The sequence below is a fragment of the Mustela nivalis genome (genome assembly GCF_964662115.1).
Source record: "Mustela nivalis genome assembly, chromosome: 5".
Taxonomy (NCBI): domain Eukaryota; kingdom Metazoa; phylum Chordata; class Mammalia; order Carnivora; family Mustelidae; genus Mustela; species Mustela nivalis.
In genome coordinates, this window is record NC_139024.1 from 125403528 (window position 1) to 125419959 (window position 16432).

Sequence of the window (16432 nt, forward strand, 5' to 3'; positions counted from 1 at the left end):
CAGACAACTTTATTCCATCGGTCTGGCACCCTTGCCCCCCTTCTCGGTGCCTTGGTGATGAGTGTGGGCCTTGCTGTTTGCGCTGCCTGAATTTGCCCTTGTCACTTATTAGTACTGTGGCCCTGGGCTAAAAGTCATGCCTCTCAGAGCCAATCGGAATAGCTTATTACACCTATTGATTCTGGCATAGTGGGCCTGTGCGGAAATCTCTCTTCTTCATCCCTCCTCCTTCTCAGTCTTCCCCTCCTCCACCTCTTCCTCCTCCTTCTTTGATGTGTAAACCAAGGTATTTGGGGAGCAGGGAATGATGTGATGTTTGGGATTTACTTTAAAATATATTCCAGACCTCCCCCCTCCCCAAAAACAAAAATACAGGCACTTCGGGGGCAGTAGAAGGAGGGCCTATGAAACAGTTTGGGAAGCAGAGTGATAAGTACTCGGAAGGGGCGGGATCCTTCTGCTCTACACATTTTGGTGTATGCTTGAGAATGTTCATAATAAGAGTAAACAAACAAAGACCAAATAATGAGGCTTTCATTCCCTATATCCAAATGACCACAACAGGGCATAGAATGCAATTTCATAGTTGTTCCCCTGGCAATTTATTCTGATTCTCCAAATAAGATTCCAGCTCTCATCCTACCTGTCACAGTCTCTGGATATTGACTGGGAACGTTTTCCTCAACAAGGCCTTGCCAGGCCCACTGCTAGGGAATGTATTGTTTCAGATTCTGTACTCAGGTTTTAAAGATTTTTTTTTATTTATTTATCAGAAGAGGGGGAGAGCGAGCACAGGCAGATAGAATGGCAGGCAGAGGCAGAGGGAGAAGCAGGCTCCCTGCCAAGCAAGGAGCCCTTGTGGGACTCCATCCGAGGACGCTGGGATCATGACCTGAGCCGAAGGCAGCTGCTTAACCAACTGAGCCACCCAGGCGTCCCTGTACTCACGTTTTAAAAAAAGTGACCAGTTTCCCGTTTGGAGTGACTCGAATGCAAGACTCACTGTAAGCCGTTGTCTTGCTGTGTCCCATCCCTTTCTAAGGACTGCTTGTGCTATCTCTGGGAGATCACAGCATTGGGAGGGGCAGCCCAGGCCTGGGCTATTACAGCAAAGCTGCAGCCTGAAGGGCACGCGTGAGATCTGTGGTTTGAGCTGTCAGAGTCTCACGGAGAAAAAAAAGAGAAATGAATCATCATTTGACCATGACATTCCCACTAAAGGGGAGGACAGTGGGAGAAAGAGCAAGGGAAGAGGAAAGAAAAATCTCAAAATAAATGTGGGGTGGACGGCAGGAGGAGGGGGGGCAGGTGTGGCGATTGAACCAACGCTAGCCAAACACACGATTCCGCCCATTCTAGAGCGGACTGGACATAAACATGCTCCCACATCTACTTGTCGGCTGCGTTTTGTCGGCCAGTAGCGAGGTGATTCTTTAAGAGCTCTGAGAACCCAAACTTGTGGCCTCCCAGCAGCTGAGCCGAAGTGGAGCTGGGAGCTGCCCAGAGGACCCGAGGCTGCCAGCTGACCACCTTCCTCCCTACTGATCGCTGGAGCCAAGCTCGGCGGGGGAGAAGCCACGCTCGCGGGTGGGTGCGGGGGCTAAGGGCGGAAGCCGGGTTCCCACAGAGGACTCCGCGCCCAGGCGGCTGCAGCGGCGGCGCAAGGGGACCGGAGGCCTGACACCGGGACGCGCCCCCAACTCTGGACAACCGGCCGCAGAAATAAAGGGCCAGCATCCCGCCACAGCTATGCTTCCCGCGGGACAATCTCGGGAGAAGGTCCTGGAAGAGGCTCGCAGGCCGATTTTCCGAGGGAAACGGCGAGGTGGGGAGGGAGCGCCCCTGACCCTACCCGCCCTCCCCTCTCCCGCTCACGCTGCATCACCAGCGGCGGGGCTGCTCCGCAGAAACTTACTCGAGGTTGTAGTGTCGCCCGCCGCCGCATGGGGGCCGCATCACCTGCTGGCTCGGCGTTAGCGGTCCGCACCCCTCTCTTGGCGGAGGCAGGTGGAGGCGGGCCTGCGGAGTCCTCTTTCATTGGCCGGGGCACAGACGCTGCCATGTTGGAGGAAGCAGTGCCTTCTGTTCGGTGGAAACGCCGTGGCTTCACCGGTAGTGTCGGGGAGCGCAGCCTCCTACCTTTCCTCCTCGCTCGAGTGTCGGTGCTGAGAGGCGGCGGCCGGCGGGATGGAGAGAAGTAGGATGAACCTGCCCAAGGGGCCGGACAGGCTCTGCTTCGACAAGGACGTGTTCATGAAGGTGCGCGCCTGGGCTCTGCTCCCCGGAGCTGGGACGTGGGTGGCCTGCCCTCCTTGGCCCTCCGGGGCCTCTCCTCGGGCTTCTCCTGCGGGCTTCCTGGGCCGTCCCCGCCCCGGATGGGTCCTCGGCAGGGACCTCACTGCACTTCGCAGTGAGTCTCTTGGCCTCGGGTGGGCTAGGTGCAACCTGGAGAAAGCACTCCTGTGAAATCGTGCACATTGAAGGAAAAGGCCTGAAAGTTCAGGGCAAGTGGTTTTGAGCTAAACAAAGAAGCCCCGGACCCGTAGGACCCGCCTCTGGTACCGTGCGGCACAGTCAGACCGCCGCTCCCCCAGCCTGACAGAAGCCTCCCAGTGCCTTGTGCCTAGAAGCTCAGCGACTGTGCGTTGAACACATCTCTGAACACACGTACTTACCAGGAATCGGGTCAAAAAGGCACTTAAGCTAACGTTTATGCCTGACTTTCGTCTTAAGCTCAGAATGAGAAATCTGAAAGACTGTACTGTCCTTACTGGTTCTGGTCCAGTACTACAAAGCATACCAAGCTCCTTTTCTAATGTTTCCCTACTTCTCTTGGTGAAGTCAGCCTGAAGCTGGCAGCAGATAACTGTAGGACATAAACTTACAGAATAGAAATTTAAACTGAAAAGACTTTACTGACAGGAAAGGTTCATCAGACATAGCCTTGAAAATGTCCCAAGGTTTGAATCAGAGCCAGGAGGAGCTTTATCTGTTTTCTGTATCCCTCTGGGTCTGTACTTAAACTATCAAAACGTATATGTTTAATTTCTAAGGATTGGGATTTAGTAGCTGGTTTCAGTGTTAAAAAGTTTTGGCTCTGTAGGTACCTAAAATTCTGAAGAGTTTGAATTTCTTACTTTTTTATGGCTTCAAGTCATAATATGTTTTTTTCTTTTTTGGGTTAACCAGCTAGTTCCTTTTTGATACTTGCATTCAGATCACATCTCCCAAACTCTGGCTTTAAAAGTCCTTATGTCTGGATCCTCTGTGGTGTGGCCATATCATTTTTAATATGTAGGGATGTCTAGACGAAGGTATATTGTACTCTTGTTCTTGTATGGTGATGTTAAGCCACTGTAATAAAAGGTGTAAAGTGAATGGAGTGTCTGAAGGAGAGCACAGAGTGAATTCTCTGATCCAGAAACCTTTTGTTAATGAAGGACACGTGATGAGGAGAGAGGTCATTGGAAGAAGAAAAGGCACACACATAGACTTAAAGAATCTCAAAGCACGGAAGTCTCTTTAGCTTGTCTGTCTTTGGACTTCGTCAGGCTTTCTTTGGGCCTAACACTAGCATTTTCTAACACTTCCTAGCCCTGCCATCTTTCTCACTCTGAGCTGACAGAATGCCTTTGGTCAAAGCAGCTTCGGAAAATAGAAATCTCAAAATAGCAGTTCTAAAGTAGGACTTAGAGGTAGGAAGAGAGCAAACTGGGAAAGTGGCTAGAATGCCAGCAATTCCATATTCTTTCAAAGCTCTGAAATTTCTGAATATAATGTACAATTTGTAGTGTTAATGAACATGACCCCTTCATACATAGAAGGAAAATACATGGAACAGCTGTTCTGTGTAAAGTGGTATTGATCTTCTATGTGGGAGCTGGAGATAAAGGTTATTTGCAATTTCTGTTTCCATCAGAGAGATGTTTTGTTAAGTTACAGTTCCGAGGCAGAAATGAGCGGAGAGCTTGCTGTCGGGGTTGTATTTCTACATAGGTGTCTTGTTTGGCACATTTTGGAATGAGACTGGGATGGTAGAAAGGGAGATGGGGTGGGGCTGCGGGTTGCACCTTGGACACTGCATACATTGAGGGGTCCACGTTGATGCAGTCTTCATGGTAGAGCTGCAGTCAGGTTTACAGAAGGAAGTTGCATGGTCATATCTGTTGAGTTCGAGCTGACTGGTGGCAGGAGACTACTTAAAAAGTCATGTTTATGAGATCTAATAAGAAATAGAAGGGGATGGGGCACCTGGGTGGCTCAGTGGGTTAAGCCGCTGCCTTCGGCTCGGGTCATGATCTCAGCGTCCTGGGATCGAGTCCCGCATTGGGCTCTCTGCTCAGCAGGGAGCTTGCTTCCTCCTCTCTCTCTGCCTGCCTCTCTGCCTACTTGTGATCTCTGTCAAATAAATAAATAAAATCTTTAAAAAAAAAAAAAAAAAAAAAAAAAAAAAAAAAAAAAAAAAAAAAAAGAAATAGAAGGGGAAAGGTATGCAAAAGAGGTAGGTGATCAAAGTTCAGGAATGGCAGATGGGGAAGGGTCACCTGGGGCAGAGGCACTGGCAACATCATACTTTGTCGGCTTAGAAATCCGAAAATCCTTTGGGTTGACAGCCAACTAATAGATGAGCAGGACATAAGGTATTGGTAGTAGAAAGTGGCATAACAGATAAATTAGACCATTTACATGGGTGTGCTATTTACATGGGTGTCCTCTTTCATCTCCAGTCGTACAGAAAAATTAGCAGCCATCCCACGGGACCTCTTCCATCCTGCTGACCATGATCCCATTCTTGTATTTGACCCCTTCTCCTCCTCGCCTGGTACGGGGAGGGGCTCTCCTTCCTCCTCGGGTTCAGTCTCCACTCCGGCTCGGATTCCATGCCCTCCCGCCCTTCCAGGAGCCTGCAAGGATCCTCTCCCCTGCACTCCTTCCCATCACGCGCTCCTGTTTGATCCTCTCCCACTTGACTGCCCCACCTCTAGGTATTGGCCTGTCACTGTCGCGCATCACAGCCAGTGCTCAGGGGTTGACTTGACTTTCCCACCTTCCACCCTTCAGGCCCTGTCGTTCCACTAAAGAGTTCTTACCAAAACTGTTTCTAAGTCAGCGCACCTGACCCTTTCTCTGTCTCCTTACTCGACATCGCAGTAGACCAAATGCTCTGCATTGCTTCCTGTCTTTCTTCTACCTCTCTGATGTGTCTCCTGTGCAAAGTCATGCTCCTGGTAGCCACTGAATGCTGATTATTTGCTCAGCCCCGTGTTCCTTTCTTTCCCTAGATGACCTTTTGTGCAGCTTTATGACCACCTATCAGCAGGTAAGGCAGATTCCTGTCTCTGGTCCACACGCTTCCTGAGCACCAGTTCTGTGTATCGGACTTGCTGATCTTTCTTCTCGGATGTGTCTGTGGCCCCTCAGACTCATCAGGTTCAAGACGGAATTCATAAGCACCTCCTCCACGGAAAACCACCTTTCTTATTCTATTGCCTCTCTCGGTAAACACTTCATCCGTTTAGCCTGGAGTCGGGAAACCAGAAGTCAACTCCTACTCTGTCACCTTTCCAAAATCTAGTCTGTTACACCAAGTCCTGTGGATTTCGCTTACTAAACCTCTTGAGTCCATATACTTCTTTCCATCTCTTCTCGTACCTTTGCAGTGCGCCCTTGCCATCACACCGTAGAAGCTTCTCACCCAGTCTCCATGTGCCTTCCTTGTCTTTCTGGCCCCTGGTCTACACTGCAGGCGAGCCACTCTTGTCAGAATGCGGATGTGATCTTGTATGTACCAGGTGACTGGTCAGTCCACCAGCTCTTGAAAAACCATTTTCCCACGCACTCGAACGTATTTCAAAGAGAATCAGTCCCCCATGGGGTAGTTTTCCTTGGTAGACAGTTTGTTTCTGCAATGAGCCATCTGCCTCCTTTGAACTTCTCTGTGTCAGTTCCTCTCTGGAACCTGTGGCTTCGTTGGCACCCCGGGTAGGCACATGATGACCTTTTCCATGAGAAGTGAAGGCAGGAGCCCTCTGGACGGTGAATGTATGTACCCTCATGTTCCATAGGTAAAAGAACCGTGTGTGGGGGTCGGGGGGTAAGTCCTTGAGGCTCCTCCCTGTTCTAATTGGGTGAACTGGGAATTTTGAGGCAGGAAGCAGGTCCTGTGTGTCCTTGTTTGCAGGGAGCATGCATTCTGATGGACAAAATGGAAAAGGGGAAGAATGAGCAGCTGCTCAGATCTGTTTGTACTGTGCTGGCTGATTAGCTGTGACCTGCAGATGTGGGTCCCATCCTCGGCTCTGCTCTCTGCCTGCTTATGTCTGTCTTGGGGCAAATCACTCGCCTCCGGCCTTCTGTTTGCTTGTTAGTATAATGAGGTGGTGCTTATCTATGTGATCTTTGCTGGCTCCTCTGAAAAGACTCTAGTCCATCCTGGCTTGCAGATAAGGAAACTGAGGCCTGAGGGGTGATGACTTCCTTTAAAGCCACACAGCTAGTTGGGGCCAATCACAGGCCAGATCTCCTGACCCCCACGCATCAGTCCTTGGAAATCCTACTGTAATATGTTCCTTTCCAGAGGCCACAGGTGGGAACTGAGGGAAGTGGGACGATTAGAACATTAAGAATAGCGCAGAAGATGGCACAATGTCCGCATGCCTTGGCACCTGCATTTCACCAATAGGGCCACCTCTTACCTTAGAAGAAGTTCCCACAGGGCTGGTGATCTGGATGCCTGGCCTGGAGCTTAGCTATGGTAAATGGGACCAGAGGGAAGTGATGGCTGTTTGAGGTGGACTTTGTTGACAGCAGCTGGAGATAGCAGCTGACAGAGGAGGAAGAGGGAAGAGTGACAGACGGCAGATAGCCGCAGGCCCACAGGTCAGCCACTGTTGCCCAGGGTCGCCCATCCCCAGGAGCCGACTTCATATCACAGGATCTGAGTGCTTACCCTGTGGGTTCTTAGTTCGATGTCACGTCTTGATGACAAGATTCCATTCTCTTCCGCATCAGTGTGAGACAGACATCGTAATGAAATTCTAATTAGCCAAATATGGAATGTAAGCCTGGAACTCATTTTATAGAGAAATTTTCTTATGTGAACTACTTTCCCTGATGATAGAGGAGTTGTGACGATGTAACATCAGATAAAGTTTATCTGATTGGCACTTGTAAGAAGGGTTCCCGGCAAAAAAGAACTGTTTTTTTGTTGTTGTTGTCCTCCCTTTTGATCTTTCCTTTCCATTCCTTTTTTTTTTTTTTTTTTTTTTTGTCTTGTGAGCGGTCATCTGATTTATAAAAAGATGCAACAAAAAGTAAAATGGTACAAGATAATCAGTTTCAAAACATAAAAAAGTGAGTGTCTTTAGCCATAGCTCAGAACAGAGGAACTGGGTAAGGAGAATTGCTTGTATGAACTGGCAACAGGAAAAGTTGGTAAAGGAGAGCTGAGGAACTCTATTAAGACATAGGAGTGAGGGGCTCCATCATCATCTGGCATTTGCTCAGTGTCGTCTATATGGTTAGAGATGTCCATGATGAGAACTCCAGCAATCTTCTGGGTCTGGGTCAGCTGATGCCACAGTGTAACACTCTGAAGTACTTCCATACTGAGCAGTCATCTGCATAGTTTGTCTTGTGTGTACGTGGTAATCATTTGAATCTTGGCTCTTTTGCAATCCTTAGAGCCTCTTGATACTTTCACCCCGGTTTCTCAGTTTCAGCCATTACACAGTCAGTTGTACAACTGGTAAACTTGGCACACAGCCCATCCATCATTGACTGGTCAAGTTTGGCTTAAATAGAAAAGTTGATAAAGTCGGTACCAACCAGGATGTGGTAAGTCGGCCCAGCTGTGTGTTTATATTGGAAAAAGCAGGAGGGATGTTGGGGGACTTCTCTTTCCTTGAGTGCATGGGATCCTTCTTTTCTTTCTTTTTAGGTTTTAATCTGTCCTTCTCTCAGAGAAGGATCTCAGAGCTAAGCATTCGCTTCCTGGTCACATAGTTTCTTGCTTTCTCTTGCTTCCCCATGTTCACATCATGCCCATTTCTCCTTGCTTTTGATTTTCTAATTCACTCTTTGTAGTACCATAAAACTTATTTAAATAAAATGTTGGCCTACTAAGTTATTGATTATTAGTAAGTTCTTTGTTCAAAATTTGAGAGCAAGAAGTATTATGTAAATATATCTTTTTGTTATTTAACTAGTCTTACAACATTTAGCATCACATTTCTTGAAACATTTAAACAAATTAATCACAAACTGGGGCTTGGGCTCTTTCTTTCTTTCTTTTTTTTTTTTTAAGTAATCTCTATACCCAACATGGGACTTGAACTCACAACCCTGAGATCAAGACCTGCACGCTCCAGTGACTGAACAAGCCAGGTGCCCTTTGGGCTTTTTGTTTTTAAGTTCCTCAGGTGAGGGGGTGCCTTAGTGGCTCAGAGGTTTAAGCTTCTGCCTTCAGCTCAGGTCATGGTCTCAGGGTCCTGGGGTCGAGCCCTGCATGGGACACTCTGCTCAGCATGGAGCATGATTCCCTCCCTCTCTGCCTACTTGTGACCTCTCTCTCTATGTCAAATAAATAAATAAAATCTTAAAAAAAAAAGTTCCTTAAGTGATTCTAATGTGTGACCAGTGTTGAGAACTCTAGCACTGGATAATCCTTTTAAATAGCTCAAGAAATTAATTTTGAAAAGCGAACTAAAAGCCTACATAGATTATGATTGGTGTTAAATTGAGGGGAAAAAAGAGATAAAGAGAAGAAATCAGCTGGAACAGAGTGTAATTAGGTACTCAAATATTTGTTAGATGGATAAATACATTTACGGAATGTAGGGTTTGTTGTTTTTTTTTTTTTTGTCTCTTCATAAATATGTCAAATGGGTATATAAATTCAAGAAAGGAGTTTGATATAAAATTGATTAAAATGTTAGAACAGAAGTTTTTTAGAATTTTAGTGTTACTATTTCATGATGCTTTTAAGATGATCTCTCTGTAGATGGTGGGAAGATCTTGTTAGCATATGTTTTTAATTTTCAAGCTTGAATAATTTAGTCACCGAACAAAGATTTAGAATGAGTTTTGGGAGACACAAGTCCTAGATTATGTCCCCACCTAGCTGGGTCAGAGATTTGAGAGCAGGGGCTGGAGGGAAGAGCTCCAAGGACATTTTTGTATACATGCTGATACCTTGGGCGGGAACACTCTTCCCACACTTCCGGTGGCTAGCTCTTTTGTGTCATTTGGATCTCAACTCATTGTTCTATATTTCCTGGTTCATCCAAGTTAAAATACATCCCATTTGTCACTCAACCTTTACTGTGTCCTGTTTTCTTTTTAGCTGTGATCACTATTCATTAATCACTATTTGATCACTGTTCATTAATATAATGTTTGTCTACATATTTATTTTCTCATTTCTGCATTAGAATATCTGCTCCTTAAAAGCAGAGACCTTGTCTTTTCTTTTCATGACTGTGTCCCCAGGTCTTAGAGCAGAGCTGGAGTTGCATGATAAATATTTGAGGAATATTTATGGGATATACAGGGACATTTATTCATCTCTGTTGTCCATTGTTTTCAAGAATGGTTGGAAACACACACATACGTGAGCTCACACAAACTTACTATGTCTTTCAACCCCTATGTAGTGTGCAGATTAGTGCTTAACTATTTTGGTTTTTTGTCTCGATGAAATGGGACATGTTTCATAAATTTCATATGCCCTCTTAGTACTTCTCATCATTACAGAGTGATGGTTCTGGGGGATTCTGCTTCTCGTGGAGATAGTATATAGTGATTTTATAAGTCCATGTATCTGGGAAGAAGTGTTTTACTTCTTGGCAGCTTAGAGAACTTCAATCTTTCCAAATTCCATGTAATTTTCATAGCATTAAAGCTACTAATTTCAGATTATTGGTAAGTTTTAAATGATTAATTCCCAGGTTACTTTGAATTAGTCTTTGTTTGCCATCCCTGATTGCAGCTAGTTAGTAAAGTAGCTAAACTTTTAAACTCTACTTGGTTTTAATTTTGAGTGAAGTCACTGCTTCTCTCATGGTTAATGGTTCTTAATTACCTGCAGCTTGTCTGGTTTGCTCATTTATTTTCCTGTGTTCCAACACCTCTTGTGATCTCCCAACTTCTGGCCTTTTGGGGGATTTGTACTTTAACTGGGTTCAGATAGGAAATGCCCCTGAGTACAAAGAGAAGATATTTTTCTTCTAACTTCACTATCTCCTATTATTAATGGATTACATTGTTGTGGTACATGTGTTACAACTGATGAACCAGCATTGATACAGTATTAATTAAAATCCATGGTTTACATTAGGGTTCACTCCTCTTTCTATAGTTCTGTGGGTCTTGACAAATGTATAATGTTATTTACCTACTGTTGGTATCTTACAGCCTAGTTTCATTGCCTTGAAAAACCCTGTACCTCATCTATTTGTTTCTTCTCCTCTCTCTGCACCCTCCTTGCTCACCCCTCAGCCCGGGATCTTTTTACTGTCTAGAGTTTTACCTTTTTAGAGGCACCTGGCTGGCTTAGTTGCTAGGGCATCTGACTCTTGATCTCAGGGTTGTGAGTTCTAGCCACCACATTGGGTATAGAGATGACCTAAACAATAAATAAAAATAAAAATGTTGGTTAATTTTTACCTTTTCCAGAATGCCATAGAGTTGGAATCATATAGTATTTAGCCTTTGAGACTGGTCCTTCACTTAGCAATATGCATTTAAGGTTCTTCGAAGTCTTGTGGCTTAATAATTCATCTTTTAATTGTCGAATAATCCGTTGTGTGTGTGTGGCACAGTGTACCTGTTCACCTACTGAAGGAGATTGGATTGCTTCCAAGTTTTGGCACTTCAGAGAATAAAGCTGCTGTAAATATCCGTGTGCAGGTTTTTGTGTGGACACTAGTTTTAAGCTCTTTTGGGTAAATACAAAGGAGCACAATTACTGATCTTATAGTGAGAATGTGTTTAGTTCTGTCAGAAACTGCCAAGCTGTCTCACACAGTGCCTCCCATTTTGCATTCTGACCAAACAGTGAATGAGAGTTTGGTTGTCCCACATCCTTGCTAGCATTTGGTATTACTAGTGCTTTGGATTTTATTTGCAATTTCTTAATGACATACAAAGTTGAGCATCTTTTCAGATCCTTTTTTGTTTGTTTGTTTTTAAAGATTCTATTTATTTATTAACAGCACAAGCATACGGAGAGGTAGCAGCAGGCAGCAGGAGAGGGAAAAAAGCAGGCTCCTCGCTGAGCCGGGGGCCCAGTGTGGATTTCAGTCCCAGGACCTGAGCTAAAGGCAGATGCTTAACTGACTGGGGTTCCCAGCCACCACTCTTTTCACATTTTTAAATTAGGTTTGATTTCTTGTTGGTACTAAGACATCTTTATATTATATTTCTTATTTTAAGTCCTTTACCATGGCTGTGTTTTGCAGATATTTTCTCTACTCTGTGACTGGTCTTTTCATCTCTCTCTCTTTTTTTTTTTAAAGATTTTATTTATTTATTTGTCAGAGAAAGAGCGAGCGAGAGTGAGCACAGGCAGACAGAGTGGAAGGCAGAGTCAGAGGGTGAAGCAGGATCCCTGCGGAGCAAGGATCCCAATGTGGGTCTCGATCCCAGGACGCTGGGATCATGACCTGAGCCAAAGGCAGCTGCTTAACCAACTGAGCCACCCAGTTGTCCCGTCTTTTCATTCTCTTAACAGTGTCTTTTACAGAGAAGTTTAATTTTAACAAAGTCCCTCTCATCAATTTTTTTCTTTCGTAGATCATGCTTTTGGTTTTATATCTGAAAAGTCATTGCCAAATCCAAGGATCCCTACATTTTTTCTTATGTCATCTTTAAGAAGTTTTGCATTTTACGTTTAGGTTTTGTGAAAGGTGTGAAAAGTTTGTTTTTATTCTTTTCATTTGTTTGTTTTTTCTTATCAATGTCCCATTGTTCGGTTCCATTTGTTGAAGACTGTCCTTGCCATTGAGTTGCCTTTGCCTGTGTGTGTGGATGTTGTTCTGGGCTCTCCACTCTGTTCCAAGCACCTGTCTCTTTTGCCAGGCACCTTCTGTCTTAATCACTATAGCTTTAATAGTAAGTCTTGAGATTGGGTGGTGGCAATCCTCAATTTCCTTTTTTTCCCCGCTCTTTAATATTTTGTTGACTACTCTGGGACTCTTGGTTTTCCAGTTTTCCATCCAAATTTTAGAGTCAACATGTTGGTATCCACAGAATAACTTCCTGGCATTTTGATTGGGATTGCATTGAGTCTGTCAATCAGTTTGGGAAGAACTGACCTCTTAACAGTATTGAGTGTTCTTACCCAAGATTGTGGACTTTCTTTCCACTTCACATCTTACCTTGCTTGTTATCTTTCATCAGAATTTTATACTTTTTCTCATATAGATCTTGTGCATATTTTGTTAGATTTGCACCTAAGTATTAATTTTTTTGGTATGCTAATGTAAATGGTCTTGTGTTTTTAACTTCAAATTCCACTTGTACATTGCTGGTATATACGAAAGCAATTGACTTTTTAAATTTTTTAATTAAAATTCAATCTCGTTAACATACAGTGTACTTTTAGTTTCATGGTTAGAATTTCGTGATTCATTGGTTGCATACAACACCCAGAGCTCATCACAACAAGTGCCCTCCTTAATACCCCTCACGCAGTTACCCCAACTTTTCCCTCTCCAGTAACCCTCAGTTTGTTTCCTGTAGTTAAGTCTCTTGTGATTTGCCTCCCTGTCTGTTTCTATTTTTCCTTCCCTTCTCCTATATTCATCTGTTGTTTCTTAAGTTCCACATGTGACTGAAACTATATGGTATTTGTCTTCCTCTAGTTCCATCCATGTCCTTGCAAATGGCAAGATTTTGTTCTTTTTGATGGCTGAGTAATGTGTGTGTGTGTGTGTGTGTGTGTATGTATACCACATCTTCTTTATCCATTCATCTGTTGATGGACATCTGGGCTCTTTCAATAGTTTGACTATAAACATCGGGGTGCTTTTGCCCCTTCAAATCACTTTGTGTACTTTGGATAAACATCTAATAGGGCAATTGCTAAGTCGTTGGGTTGTTACATTTTTAACTTTTTGATGAGCCTCCATACTGTTTTCCAGAGTTGCATTCCCACCAACAGTGTAGGAGGATTCCCCTTTCTCCACATCTTCACCAACATCTGTTGTTTCCTGACTTGTTAATTTTAGCCATTTTGACTGATGTAAGGTGGTGTCTTATTGTGGTTTTGATTTGTATTTCCCTGATGCTGAGTGATGTGGAGCCCTTTTTCATGTGTCTGTTGGCCATTTGGATGTCTTCTTTGGTCTGTTCATGTCTTCTGTCCATTTCTTGACTGGATTTTTTTGTTTTTGGATGTTGAGTTTGATAAATTCTTTATAAATTTTGAATACTGGCCCTTTGTCTAATACATCATTGGAAAGCAATTGACTTCTGTATTTTAACTGTGTATTGTGCAGACTTGCTATAATCACTTGACTAGTTTCAGGAGGGTGTGGGGTGTGAAGTCTTTGTATTTTCTGTAGACAGTCATGTCATCTGTGAACAAAGTTTTATTCTTTCCCAGGTTGTATACCTTTTGTTTCCTTTTCTTACCTTATTTCATTAGTTTGGCCTTCCAGTATAGTATTGAATAGTAGTAGTAGGAGGGACATCCTTGCCTTGATTCCCTGTCTTCTATTTTCTCAGTATTAATATCATGTTAGCTGTGGATTTTTGGAAACATTCTTTATCAAGTTGAGGAAGTCCTCCTATTCTTAGTTTCCTGAGGGTTAATAATGAAGAGGTGTGGATTTTGTTAAATGTTTTTTTTCCTCCCTTCATTGATATGATCATGTGATTTTCTTTCTGTTGATATGATGGATCACATTGATTTTCTAATGTTGAACATTTTCTAATGTTGCATACCTGGAATAAATCCTACATGACCCTGGTGTATAATTTTTTAATATAGTGTTTGCTTTTATTTGCTAATTTTTGTTGAAGATTTTTGTGTCTGTGTTCATGAGAGATACTAGTTTATAGTTTCTTTTCTTGTAGTATTGGTTTTGGTGTCAGGGTAATAATGATCTCCTAGAATGATTTAGGAAGTACTCCTTCTAGTTTTACTTTCTGGAAGAGATTTTAGAGAATTGTGTAGTATTCCATAAATGTTTGGTTGAATTTACAGTGATTGGGATTGTTAGCAGTAGCCCTCCCTTCTTTCATCTGATATTAGTAATTTATGTCTTCTACCTTTTTTTCTTTGTTTGACTGGCTAAGGGTCTATCTGTTTTATTGATGTTTTCAAAGAAACAGACTTGGGGTTTATTGATTTAAAAAAAAAAATTCCTGGTTTTAATTACATTGATTTCTGCTCTAATTTTTATTTTTTTTCTACTTCCTTTAGGGTTTTTTTTTAATGATTTTATTCGACACAGAGAGAGTCAGTGAGAGAGGGAATACAGGCAGGAGGAATGGGAGATGGAGAAGCAGCCTCCCTGAGCAGGAAGCTCTAATGCAGGGCTCTGTCCCAGGACCCTAGGACCATGTCCTGAGCCAAAGGCAGATGATTAACCAACTGAACCACCCAGGAGCCCCTCCTTACTTTAGATTTGATTTTGTTGTTGTTGCCTAAAATGGAAGCTTAGATTATTGACTTTAATCTTTTTTTTTCTAATATTTGCATTCAGTACTGTATTTTCCCTTTAAGCAGCATTCCACACATTTTGCTACATTGTATTTTGTTGAGACTGGTTTCCTGTCATTTAGAAGTGTGTCATTTAATCTCCATGTATTTTGGACTTCTTCAACTATCTTCTGTTACTGATTTTTAATTCCATTGCGGTCTGAGAACATACTTGGTATAATTTTTATTTTTAAAAATTTGTTGTGTTTTGTGGCCCAGAATTATTCTGTCTTGATGAGTGTTCCATATGAGCTTAAGAAGAATGTGTGTTGCACTATTACTGGGCGAAATAGTCTGTGTACATCTGTTGTACGGTAATTGATGGTGGTGTTAAGTGTGCCATGTCTGGACTGAATGTCCACATCTGTCAAATCCTTGTTGCCCTGCTGCTGGATCGGCCCATTAATGATGAAGAAGTGTTGAAGTCACCAGCTGTGATAATGGAATTGTTTATTTCTCCCTGCAGTTCTGTTAGGTTGTGTCTTACCTGTGTTGATCAGGCACACATACCTTAAGGATAATTGTGTCTTCTTGGTCAGTCGATTTCTTTGTCATTATGTAATGCTGCTCTTTATGCCTGATAATTTTCCTTCTCTGAAATCTGCTTTGTCTGAAATTCATGTAGCTACGCCATTGTTCCTGTGATTAGTGTTACTTTGGATTTTTTTTAATGTATCCTAGCATTTAACTTGTTGATATTTAAGTTGTTTCATTTTTCATCAAAATATAATTCACAAAGCATAATAGTTGCCATTTTAAAGCGTACTCTTCTCTGGTTTTTAGTATATTTACTGTGTATATGGTACATACGTCACTTCTGTCTAATTCCAGAAGGCTTCCATCACCCGAAAAATAAACCTCTTACTTCCAATTCTCCCCTCCCCTTATTCCCTGGCAATCATGAATCTACTTTCTGTTTTTATGGATTTGCCTTTTCTGGAACATCTCATATCAGTGGAATTGTATAACACGTGACCTTTTGTGTCTGGCTTCCTTTAACCTGAGAGTAGAATGTTTTCAGACTTCACTCGTGTTGTAGCATGTAACAGTTTATTCCTTTTTATGGTTGTGTAAGAGGCTCTTCCACATTTTATGTATCCATTCATCAGTTGATGGACGTTGGGTATATACTCTTTTGGCTGTTACGAGCAGCGCTGCTGTGCACATTCATGTACAGGTTGTGGCAGGAACATCTGTTGTCAGTTCTGTCGGTGTCATACCCCTAGACGTAGAACTGCTGGGTAATTGTACGTGTGTAACTTCTTGAGGAGCTACCGAGCTGTTTGCTGCCTTAGCCACACTGTTTTACATTCTCACCGACAATACAGGAGGGTTCCAGCTTCTCCGCCTTCTTGCCAGCACTTTTCTTCTTCTTTTTTTTTCTTTTTCTTTTTCTTATTTTACCATAGTTGTCCTAGTGGGTGTGACGTGGCATCTGCATGTGCTTTTGATTCGCATTTCCCCAATGACTAAGGATGTCGAACATCCCGACATGTGCTCTTGACCGTCTGTGTATCATCTTTGGAGAAATGTCTATTCAAAAGTCTTTGGCTTGTTTTTAAATTAGGTTATTTGTCTTTTTGTTGTTGAGTTCTAAGAGTATATTTGCATATTCTGGTTATTAGATCCTTGTTAGACAAATGATTTGCAGATACTCTCTCCCATTCTGTGGGTTGTCTTTTCACGTTCTCCGTAGTGTCCTTTGACACACGAAAGTTTTTATTT

At 43.1% G+C, this 16432-nt stretch overlaps 1 protein-coding gene across 1 annotated transcript in view; it reads left to right on the forward strand.

Annotated features, from left to right (window-relative positions):
- Nucleotides 1-2057: 2057 nt before the first annotated feature.
- The window catches only part of LOC309864165 (conserved oligomeric Golgi complex subunit 2-like), a gene marked incomplete at its 3' end in the record, with an annotated part of 480322 nt that continues 465947 nt past the window's right edge, over nt 2058-16432 (forward strand). The window contains exon 1 of the mRNA XM_082729476.1: nt 2058-2259. Within this exon, the coding sequence (XP_082585602.1) occupies nt 2188-2259 (72 nt within the window). The 5' untranslated portion in view covers nt 2058-2187. The remainder of the gene's footprint in view (nt 2260-16432) is intronic.